The sequence below is a fragment of the Agelaius tricolor genome, unplaced genomic scaffold (genome assembly GCF_023055355.1).
Source record: "Agelaius tricolor isolate 1412-34295 unplaced genomic scaffold, bAgeTri1.0.p SCAF_8, whole genome shotgun sequence".
Classification (NCBI taxonomy): Eukaryota; Metazoa; Chordata; class Aves; order Passeriformes; family Icteridae; genus Agelaius; species Agelaius tricolor.
Window position 1 is genome coordinate 7,966,808 of NW_027269268.1, and position 12,706 is coordinate 7,979,513.

At 42.1% G+C, this 12,706-nt stretch overlaps 1 protein-coding gene across 2 annotated transcripts in view; it reads right to left on the bottom strand.

The window, feature by feature from the left end:
• Window positions 1-12,706, bottom strand: part of ARHGAP24 (Rho GTPase activating protein 24) — a 183,641-nt gene that overhangs the window by 110,356 nt on the left and 60,579 nt on the right. For both annotated transcript variants that reach the window (XM_071431542.1, XM_071431546.1), the window contains one exon: window positions 8,083-8,170. In XM_071431542.1, the coding sequence (XP_071287643.1) occupies window positions 8,083-8,170 (88 nt within the window). The remainder of the gene's footprint in view (window positions 1-8,082; window positions 8,171-12,706) is intronic.

Here is a 12,706-nt window from a genome sequence, read left to right on the forward strand (position 1 = left end):
ATTATTAATGATCATCAAAATCCAGTGCTGGCTGCAGAGCTGAGGCAGAGAAAAGAAATCTCATTGTTGCTGCAATTACTACCAGTAGTGTTTAAAATAGCCTGAGAATAAGCCGTATCCCTCAAAGCTCATTATGAGCTGCACCCTCAGTGGGAGCCAATCTGGTGTGTGCACACAACAATGGTGGGAGAAGTTTATCACAAACTCAACCATTAACTTTGCTTTTTTGCCACTTAAGTTTTTAGAGGTACCACTGCCATTATGTTCCAAATTCACCTGTGCAGCAGATGACCTCCAGAATGACAGCAGCGGGTCACAAATGATCGATATTGCTAACTCAACACACCTCAGATCACATGCACCACGGGCTAAGCAGGATCAATAAAAGCAATCCACTGCTGAATTAAAAGACACAAGTGAAAAATAACATTTAAACTTCAGCTTCATACACCATGCTTGAGTAATGGTACATTTTTATGGAGTATGGGTGAATTTTTATAGAGTCTGTACAGTCTTCTGCCACATGAAATTAATGTCACTGAGAACAGATGATTAAGCAGAATTACTTTAGATGAAATCTACAATTGCTCAGTAGATTTCAGAAATTATTCACCTCTCTCACTTATTTTCAAAATAGACTGTAACTAGAAAATAACATTCAGAAAACAGGCAACATTACTACTATTTCTAATATAAACCCACTTTTAGCCTATAGTCTGCACTCATTCATCAAGGTAGAAGGGATTCAAGATATTGGGTTTTATATATAAAAATCTATGATGTTCCACTAAATACAATACCCAAGCCATCTGAGCAAGGAGAAATGTGTTTATTCTACACATGCTGCATACCTCAGAGAAGATATTCAGAGAAGGCTCTTCTTTTATTTTTCTTTTAAATAGTTTTTACATCTAGATCTAATTCCTTCACTTCAAAACCAGATGGCCTAAACTTCAACTATCAGATAATTCTGGGCCAAAAAAACCCTATTAATTAATGCTTCCATATTTAAAGAAATTCTGTGTAAAACTGTTATTTCAGACTCTTCTTTGCTACATACTAGTGCTTGAGTTCTACCAGAAAAGCAATCTCATCTTCTGAACGGAAAAAGGTGCTTCATTTCCTCTTGCATGATAAACAGGGCATTTTCTGGTAGTCATTTAGTAGCCCAAATCTGAGTCACACCAATATCAATCTTTAATCAGATGCAGTATCGTGAGGGGATCTCATAATATGAGATCTTAATCTTTAAGATACAGTGTTGTGAGGGGATCTTCCATATGAAGGAGATGAGGCAAAAGCACTCATGTCACTCTGGAAGTATGTGTCTCAATCTCAGCACTGCCTCTCTCCCCCAAAGCCCTCATACATAGGTTGTCATTAATTCAGACTGACTCCGTTAGTATGCAAGGCTTGTTCTGCAGGTATCATCTCAAATATGTGTGGACACATAGGCACAGAAAGGTAAGACTTGGTCCAATGTCACAGAAGGAGGCACTGGAACAAAAAGAAGGTTTCCTAAACTTGGTGACTTCACCCAGTTGTTGCTCAGTAGCCATGACTAGAAAGGCACAAAAACATAAGTAAAAGGGGCTATCACATGCATTGACTTGTACAGAAATGAGCAGATTTTATGGTGGTAGCACTACAGCTCAGTGGCATGACCCACCATCTCATTTCACAGGGACATAGGATTGAGGATAGTTTGGGTTTTGTTTTTCTGAAAACTACTAAGGAGACAAAACTGGGCACATCAACTAAATCCACATCATGAGAGCTGCTGCTCAGGATGGAAGAGCGTTCCTTTCCAGTGAGCCCTCACCATTAACCTTGTGAGAAACATGCAGTAAGGCTTCAGCCAGCTTCATTTCCCTGGCTCGCTGACTCCAGGAACCTCCAAGACTCACTTGAAAAAATAAAAAAATCAGTTCTGAATCACCTTTCAAAGGATGAGAATGAGGCAGTGCATGCCAATGTGTTCAAGTGCAGAGAGGTGGCTCTCAACCAGACAGGTTTCTGAGAAATGTATCACCCTTAATAAGGATGGCAGTGCTTTCAGGAGATCGTCGACGGGGAAGGAGCGGGGCTCAGAGCTGCTTTAGCGCAATGGGCGATTACACAGAGATATCTGTGCAGCGGGGCTGGTGCCCATTTGATTAAACAGCCTGTCTGCTCCCTCCACGAGATATCAGAGGTACAATTAGTTCAGCCGGCGCTATCAGCAATGCCCTTGAGGTGCTGTGCTCCTGACGACTAATGAAGAGGCACTGCTGGCTGTCAGCACGTACAGGGGGAGGCATTCATCTTCCTGGCAGCATCAATTAAATCCGCCCGCATCATACCAGGAGCCAGGAATTCAGCGCCGGCAAGGAGTCAGAGCAGCTGAATGGTTTAACACTTCGGTTTGGGGTTTTATATTGTGGAGAAAAGGGAATAAATTGGGCTAGCTATGCTGATGGCAAGGGGAATGCAGAGAATCTGCCTGACAGCAAAGGCAGAGGGAGCACCCGCAGTGCTCAGGTGTGTGCACACGTGCGCTGTGGGAAGTCTTTTTTTTTGTATCAGGGCAGGAAAAACCTCTTAATACACAAACAATATTCTCCCGAAGTCAACAGAAGAGAATTTGCTTATTGCACTGGGTTGCCAATATTCTGCTAAGCCTTCAAAGAAAGCTATTTGCTGCATGTGTGGGTGTAGCCTCACTTAGGACATGGCAAGTACTCCTGAGAAGATAAGGCAGGGAGCTCTTGTCCCTTATTTCTTACAAGGCTACATCCTTACAGAAAACACACAGTTCTATTTCAAAACAACAGGCTCTAAACCTTCTACAACATTTCTATCCCTGAAACATGATGCTGCATCATATCAGCCATAGTCAAACGTGTCAGCTAACCACCTGCCCTGCTTGGTGCCTCACTGTAAAGTCCAACCTTTCCCATCCCACAGAACTCTGGCTGTCAATAGGAATTACAGGACTAAAAAGTACTGATATCAGAGGAGAAGGGTATTGAAGTTGAAGCTACAGTAAGCACCTGGTATCTAACTTGCTAAGGTACACAGGAACACTATAAAGAAAATTTCTTTTTTAGCTGAAAAAGATATATCTGCAATTTCTGTTTTGTCTTACTTGTGTCCCTTAGGGAAAAAATACAAGTCAACTTAGCAAATCCACATTTTCCAGGCCTTCATGGACCCTTAATTAAAATCACTGTGAATCAGTAGATGGCAAAAATTAGCACTTAGTGTGGCCTTCCTGTTTCAGATGTTTGAGAACTCATGGCGAAAGTCTCAAAGGGCTTAACCTGCTAAACAGTGTACAGCAACAGGGAACTCAAGAGGTTTTGGTAACTTCACAACAAAGTGGAATTCATTCATCTTCTCAAACCTCCCAACACCTTTGTGGAGGCTAAATGGGCTGTTCACTGACAGGGAGATCAGTGTGACACACACCAGCAAAACAGAGCCCTGGCTCTCAGCCACAGGGGCACAGACCTACCTGTGCACATCTCAGCTGACTAAAAACAGTGAAAACTTACTGCAGGAGAAGCAGCAAAATCGTTTATTATCCAATCTTTCACATAAAGGAAGCTTAAAAAACCCCAAGCCTCAAACCCATCTCACACTCCCTACCAAAACAGTTAAATTACATTTCTTGCAGGTTGCCATACAATATGCAATTAAATACATGAAGAAACAAAGAAAAAAGCCTTTGGATGCCACTCTTCCTCTGACTAATGAAAAAAAATTAACTATTTCAAAGTTCTTGGAATTTAGTATTTCACTCCCTCACAGAGGTTTTAATTAAGAGCCTGACAAACTGACCTTTAACAAAGTGTAATTCTTGCCTTCTGCAGTCTCCACCCTGCATGACTCAAGACAAAATCTCATGTTGCCTGATAGGAAGTGATATAGCCCAGGATCCACAAGCACAAGAAATCAGCAGACACAAATGCAGAAAAAAAAGCATCAGCAGAGACTCCAAGTGACTTTGCTGGATTATTACAGTTCTTTCCTAACAGTCTGAATAATCCCTAAGCACAGAATAATCCCTAAGTTTGATTTAAACCGCAGACACAACTTGGGGCTGCACAGAGAATGCTTTTAGTGGGATGAACTGACTTTGGTACCTCAGTAAGACCAAACTGCAAATTGATCTACACAGATGCACATACTGGACTATGATACTTTGTCAGTGGTAAAAAACACAACACAGATGCACAAAGTTTACAAGCAAAAGATTCCACAAAGAATACTGAAGATCAGTATTTGGAAATGTATGTTCTAGTTTAAACAGTACTAAATAAATATTAAAATTCATGCAACTGCAAAACTCATCAGAGAACTCTTTAGGATATTTTTGTCTCTAAGGGAACTCATGATTTAGATCAGAGCCTGCAAAGAGGCCTGCTAGTGAACATGGTCCTGAAAGTAACCTTGTCCTCTGTGTTAATTTTTCATGAAATCTGCATTAAGACAGGACAGGCACAAAGACAGACGTGATTCAGGAACATCCAAATGGTGAGGAGTGATGATCTGGCTTCTTACCTGAGGCCAAGCTGCAAAATGATTTATCAGACTCAGAGAAGGACATCAGCTAGCACACAAGGATCTCAAGTAACAGCAGCTGCTGGGGTAGCAGTATGAGCAGCTTAGTTTCCAGGATCAAACTCCAGTCAATGATGAAGCACATTCCTTTGTCCATTCAATAACCATCATCTCTTCTAGACCAATTGCCTACACAGGCCCAGATTACTCTGAGTGGTGGTGCTTCCTGAGAGCACCAGAAAAGGAGGATTCAAGTCCTTGGAGCTCCTAACAAGCATCCAGACATCCCTAGGAAAGCCACAGGCCCCTGCTGCAAGGCTTCTCATGCTGCACTTGCTCCAAATGCCTTCAGGCAGCAACAACTCTTGGAGAGTCCAGGGGACTCTCAAACTTGTGTGAGAAACAGTGGACAAGCCTGAGCTTCCCACATCTCTGTGCTTGGCTGCTCCTGGTGCCAGTGAGGTGCAGGAATCCTGTCTGCAAAGCACCACACATGTAAACCACAGCTGTGCCCCTGTCCTGCACCTATGGGTGACATGTAACCCACCGAGGCACAGCAAGGTCACCTGCTTCAGTTCCCTGGTAACACAGATTCCCTCCCCCATTACACTGCACACCAAGAGCAAAACCTCAGCTTTCCTTTAGAATCCAATCAATGCACAGAACGAGGGTTTATCCACTACATAAAGCTCAGAATAATTACCAAATACAATGCAATCACTCAAAACTAATCACACAACTTGGCTGTATGTGCACATTTCCCACTAAAAGGTATTAATTTAAACCCTCTTCTGATTTTTGTTGACCATGAAACATTCCTCTGAGTGCACAGGCACAGGCATCACTAATCATTTCATGGTCACTGACTCCAGCATAAAAAACCTCCCACACAGAAGAGTGGTGTGGGCTTTGTGCTGTACAGGAGAGAGTTTCTCTCCTGTAAATTAACTTAGTCAGCTTGCCAAATTTTTTCTTAAAGAAGGAACAATTTTAAGTATTTAATCATCCAATGACTTAGAGAATGAACAGAATGTTTTCAAAATGCAAATTAAAGGCATCTGTATTTTAATTACAGCACCAAAACTGCAAGATACTTGTCTCCACACACATTTTTCCATTCATCTTCAGAGATGGCTGCATACAGAGTATTAGTTTCCTAGTATAAACCTACTCCCACATACATTCCCAAAATAATTTGCATGTATTACCAATAAACAAACACACGCACACAAGTTTTCAGGCCGCCCACAGACACGAGAGACAAAAAGAAGACTTGTCACTTTTGCTTTTGGGATAGTAACTAAAATTGCTTCAACTTTTAATACAGGGAAAAAAATGCCAGAGCAGCATGAGCTTTGGCACCATACATTTAACACAATGCTCAGTTGACAAAACCTTTAAAAATGTGCAAATAGATCCTGCTGCTACATAGCTGATTTCCCATACAAAAGCTAACAAAGGCTAAACAGAACCTTAGCTACAATACACTTTTCTGTGTTACACTCAATGAGCTCAGTTGTGTTGTTGTCAGCCTATAAAACTGACTTTTATACTGAGTCACTAAGAGGATACAGATGACAAACAGCTCCATTACAGAGGGCTGACAAATTCTTGCCTTGAGAAGCAACAGTGACATGACGACAGTGGCAACGCTCACTTCATCTCTGCACAAAATACAGCTGGCACTTCTACTTCACATCTGCACTGTGATACCTCCTCCACAGCCAGTCTGAGTCTTCATTTTCATTTCATCCCCCAAAGATCAGTGCTATGGCATGAAATGTCCTGATTTTCCAAAAAAACCCTTTTTTGGTCATGAATCCTTGCCATTAGATGTCCAGTAGGAAGTCTCTGCAGCCACATGCTTGTTAGCACGGAGGGGCAGGGGTGGGGGATAAATACACTGGTGCTATCCTAAAACACATTCAAAACCCCATTCTCAGAACTGAAAACAAGCAAAACAAAAAAACCTACCTGATTCTCAGGGATGCTCCAGATAAACACTGAACTCAGCTCAAAAGTAAGTACAAATTACTTTTTAACTTGACTCCATAGAAAGGTGGTGTAACAAACATTTTGGGAAATGGAGCACACTCAACTTGGGCATGAAGGACAAGCATCCCCAGTGTCAGCATTATCAAAGAGATTAAGGTGCCATATAAATCAGGACATATGGAGAATTCACTTAATTTCCAACAGAAAAAAGATTTTAGTCCACTCCAGATTTGCAATTAATATATTAATAAATAGGTTTCTTTCAATATTTTGAACATCTAAAAAAGGGACTTTGAGGAGAGACAGTGAGAAACTTTCCAAATCTGATTGATTTAAGATGGGGGTGAGTGTTAAACCTCAGAGATACCACACTGGCTGTCTCTGCATAACAATCCCTTGCTGCCCATGGCTTTCATAATCAAGTTTTGAAGTCTACTTCATATTTCTCACACTTTTATAATTTATTATAACTTGGCACATCAGTGAACACATTTGAGCTCTGATAGCAAAAATCAAGAACAATAGACATTACCATCTATTTGCCCTTCCCAATAGCCATGATAGGAGGCAATTTGAAATGTAATACTGGGATTAACAGAACATATTGAATAAATACACTGGGCTGACTGGATGTGGAAACAAAATTCTTTTGTTTCGGAAAACATGCTTAAAAATCAAGTCCAATTATTAAACTCAAGACTGCAACATCCACCACTGAACCATGTCCCTAAGCATCACATCTGTAAATCTTTGAAATAACTCCAGATAAGGTTGATTCCCCTACTTCCCTTCCACAAGGAAGTCCCAATGCCTGACAACTCTTTCAGTGAAGCAGTTTTTCCCAATATCTAATCTAAATCTCTGCTGGTGCAACTTGAGGCCATTTCCCCTAATCCTGTCACTTGTTAACTGAAATAAGGTCCCCACCCAGCTTCCCTTTCTCCAGGCTAAACCACCCCCAGCTGTTCCTCAGAGCCGTGCTCCAGACCCTTCCCCAGCTCCACTGCCCTTCCTGGGCTCGCTCTGGGCCCTCAGTGACTTTCTTTAGTGAGGGGCCCAGAGCAGGACACGGCACCCAAGGAGTGGCCCCACCAAATCCAGGGGGACAATCCCTGCCCTGGCCACACTGCTGCTGATCCAGGCCAGGATGCCATTGGCCTTCTTGGCCACCTGGGCACAGCTGGTTCGTGTCCAGCTGCTGTTGAGCCCCCCCAGGTCTTTTTCTGCAGGGAGGTTTTCCAGCCACTCTGCTGCCAACTCACAATGCCACATGGGGCTGTTGTGATCCAATAGCAGGACCTGGCACTTCCTTGCCCTGAGGAATTCTGCTTTACAATGACAAAATACACATCCTTTTCCTATGCTGCCTGGGGGTGAATGAAAAAATTATGAACCACCATATTAACAAATTAAACTTTTTTTTTTTTTCCCCTTAAATTGAATCATTAATCACCCTCAGCTTCTGTTCTGGCAGAACAGATGTGGCCATTTGTCACTGAGGACAAACTGCAAAGGCTTTTGATAAGGAGTAGAATATCCTACCTGGAACAACCTCAAAAAGGAACTTTCCTGGACTTTCTTCATTGCAGGGATGCTCAATTACTCTGTTGCCAGGCAGAAAGATGGTACCCTAAAGAAAAAAAGTAACAACAAACATGGGATTAAAACTGCTACCATACTTGGACAGACTAATGCTTCTTCTTTTTGGACTGGGTTAAACATGAATTTTTCACTGTAAACACCTGAGCAGCTGATTTCCAAAGTGAGATTGAGGAAGGATTATTCCAAAAGCCAACATCACAGATCACTTTAATTAACTGAGGCATTTGACAACAGCTTTAAGTTTTTTAATCTCTTGGGTATTTGATACCATGCAGAGTTTTGTACTTATCACATGTACTAATCCCACTGTTCTGCAGGGAAAAATCCAGACTTAAAAGCAAGGGATACTGAAGAGCTAGAAATTTGCATGGGTAAGGCTGGTGAACTCACCAGCCAGGCTCCTTGGCTGAAGCCAAAGGGGGTCTGGATAGAAGAGGACCCTCAGTGTGTGGGGTGCATACCCAGTCCCTGCTCTGGGCCCTTTCCCCATAGCATCCAAGGGAGGAAATAGAGAGAAGACATCCCACTCCCACACAGTGGCTGCAACGTGCCAGGCTGCTGGTGCTAAGCCACAGCAGGCACAGAGAGAGTCCTGTTCAAATATGTGCTTGCTACAGGCAGACAGATGTCAGAAAATCTCTGTGGTAGGCATTGAAAGCCTTTATTACAACTTTACTACCTTGAGAGAGGTGGGAAGTTTTAGCTGTGCATTCTTCTAGTAACACCCAAAGACAAAAACAACCCCTGTAACCCTCAAAACATTTCTGGGGCTGAGTTGAAGACAAAGCTTATTTCCTCTCCTTCAGTCTGCTGACATGTGGCATGGATAGACCACCCCTTTCCTCTGAGAGCTCTCTTTCGTTTTTAGAAATTACAGCTCCTCCTAGTACATTTCAACCCCCATCAGCAGGCACTTCTCTGTGAAATTATGCTGGGATGGCTGTCCAGGGATAAATTTTCAGAGCAGCATCCTAGGAATTGTACAAGTCTCTACCATTGTTAACAGGAGATAACACCTACTTAGTAATATTCTCCAATTACAGCATAATGGGGCTCTCCAAAGTAAACAACTTACATAACTTACACATCTTAAACACAGAATGCATCAAGTAAGGTCCTGACAGATCATTGAGTCCAACATGGAGCACTATTTTCCATAGTGGTTTCAACTAAATGCCCAAATATGTCAGACTCCTCATTTAAACAGCCCTAAAGATATCCCTGTACATGAAAAACATCAATTTTGTTACCCAGTATTCATTTTTATGACCTGGAACCTTCATTACAAGCAGAACCATTTACAATTATTAGGAAGTCAAGAGAAAAGCGGAAACACTACAGTCTTCTCACAAAGGAATTCTTACAAACTGACAGGAAAAAGCCACCTGAAAATACAGGGAACAAATGTTTCACAAAATTAGTATTTGTTCCAGCTGATGCAGAGTCTGGGCTCTGTACCAACTTGTCAGTGCTGTGTGCCAGCAAGAACAGTGTCATCACAGGAAGGAGAAGAGAGGGTGCACAGCGATTTCGTCAGAACATACAGATCACCTCCATGAAACACTGTGATGCTTGCTGCTGCTGAAAGCAGATTTTGTCAGAACATACAGATCACCTCCATGAAACACTGTGATGCTTGCTGATGCTGAAAGCAGATTTTGTCAGAACATACAGATCACCTCCATGAAACACTGTGATGCTTGCTGATGCTGAAAGCAGATGAAGCAGCACAGCTTTCTGCTGAGGTAGAACAAGCAGCAGGTATTAGCAATTGTGGGCAGATGCCCCCACTCACTGCATGATACAAATGTATCATAAGCATTGAGTGCCTTGGTCCAACAGCCCCATTCAGGGCCATCTTCCTTCATTCCTGCCACAAGCGGCACCCCTTAATAGATGGCACACTCCAAAGTCTTCTGTGATATACCTTATTAGACCGCCAAAATATAATAAACAAGAATTATTATGTGAACAGGAAAACATAAGTCACAATACAGTTCAAATTCTCATATTAACACCTAAAGAAAAAACAGGAAATATAAGGAATACATTTTTTTCTGAGACTAATGGGAGACCAGGAATAAGAATCTCTAAAAGGCAAGTTAACTACATGCATTTTTGTCCTGTGTAGCAGACCATCAAGACTGGTATAACACTTTATATCCCACTCTCACATTGAGCTGGTTTTACCCAGAAGAAGCTCCACCCAGCACACTGGATGAGCAGATCACTCTTCATGCTGGAGTTTCACTGTCTCGGGCGCTTGCACCACTGAGGGCATACAACATATTCAAGCCAATCACAGGTCCTGCGACTCAATTAAACAAAAATACAAAATTAACGAGACCTAGCCTACAGCACTGTAAACTAAAGTCAATTCATGAGACAGTAAACAAAAACTGCATTGAACTTTGCTGTCAACTCATTAGCAACAGGCACACTGCAGACACATTACAGGGTGATGTTTTCTGATTCTTTAATGCAAAACTTTTACCATTTACAGGGAGCTCTCCTAATGATGGATTTTTGAGAACATAGAAACAAGTGTTTTATTTATAACACTAGTGCCTTCCTTTCATAGATGAAACCTATTCCACCTACTAAACTGTAAAGCCTAAAGCCACACACAATAGCTAAGTTAATATGAAGAGAAACCAGACAGTAACACCATACAGAATATTGCCATAGTTTATAAAGAAAATGTCCTCAAGTGGTGATTTTATTTCACTGTTTCCAGAACTATTATTGCAAACATCAGGGCCCATGAAATACTTCAATATACGTATCTGAAGGGTTTTTTAAAACTAAAAAAAATAGTTTTGTTTGTGCAACGTGCACCTGGGTGCCCAGCTCTAGTGGAGAAAGCGTTAAGAGAGCAATTACAGCTCTCTCACTTCCCATTCTGTCTGCTTTCACACCCATCTGCCTGCCTTCACCACACAGCAACACTTCCCCCTTGCCAAGCTTTGTAGCTGTCTGCATAACTGCAGCGAGGCTGTCTGGAGTGTCCCTTTGCTGAGTTTCTCAGCAGCTGATGCCCAGGGAACACATCTGTACTGTAACAAAGACCTGGCTGTGGGGTATCTGATGCAAATAGGGTCCCCAGATCACTGTTGTTCCCCTTGCTCAATTGCATTTCTGGGTCCTTAAGGTGCAACATTAGGCCCATCCTTACAGCGTGGAAAGTCCCATGAGTATGGACTATCAGTTAGTTGCAAAACTTCAACAAATTCAAGCTCTGCTTTCTGCCTTGAGTACATAATTCCAGGGGGAAGTAGGAGAAAACCAACCAGATAGCCTTAGACACCTAACAAGACAGTAATTTGCATACAAAAAAGGAAGGTGATTTCCAGAGGAAATACACGTTTAACTTGGCTGTCAGTGCCACGTGTGCATGCAAATGTTCCACAATAAGGCAGCTTCACATTGCTGCACATCAAAGTCTTCAGATCATTCAAAATATTTAAAAAATCGCAACCCAAGACTGCAGATTGGAGCAGATTAATATTTTGCTTTCAAAAAAGAAAAATGAAAAAACCAAACTAGCATGGTGCCAGCAGGAATCAAGACATACAGTCTATATAGAAATACAGGAAAAAGGGAAGTGGGAGAAAAATGTGGCCCTGACCCAAGTCTCTCCTGGCTCCTACTGCCATTCTGTTTGCAGGCTGTGCCTCCACCAAATCAGCAGTGTTTTGCAGAGCTCCTGCTGCAGTATGCCCAAGTTATTTTTCCATTTCCAACACTTCTGTCCTTACCAGGGCAGTTCTGCTTCTCTAGCTGAGCATTCAGAATGACTCGCAGCACGCAGGAGAAATCTGGATTACTCAAGAAGCATTGGCCTTTTCCCTAACAAAATAACAAGCCCACTTTCAAAGGAGATTCTCACACACAGAGATTTTTTCAATAGCACACTGTTGCTTCAAACCAAAAATCTCCTAAACAGCAGAACAACACATTTGCTAAAATCAAAAATCTGCATAAATGAAGTGTTTAACTTGAGAAAAAATTTCTGCTCTGTTAAGTAAGTGCTTGACAAAACACTGTAGTGCAGCAAGAATGACTTCAATCTTGCTTTGGATTAGTCTCACAGCATGATACAGTCTTGCTCAAATAAATGTTTTATCCCACGCTGGTCCCTGAAAACATTTTCAGCACCATTCAGCAGCTGAACTTCAGGAGGAAGCACGGAAGAGGAGACAGGATGGCCACTGCACAAGTGCTTCATGAGGAGCAGCTGACAGATGGCGTTTCTGTTTGCACGCTCCATGTGACACCCTGCACCAGGGAAGTGACCCTGTGCCTCCTGCTGGCTCTGCTCCATTACCCTTCCCTAGGTACATCTCCCCTGCCTTATTTCAACTCAGTTTTCTGAAGCAGAATTACCACACCTTGCCCAGGAGATACCAGGTTTTGCCCAAGAAATCTCATGATACAAGGAATTCCAATGATGCTGATTGGCAAATGTGAAGAAAAACACATGATTTTAAATATCTCTGTGTGGATTTTACTCAAAAAGCACATAGAGACATGAGGCAATTAAGTGCTTTCTTGCCAAAATAAT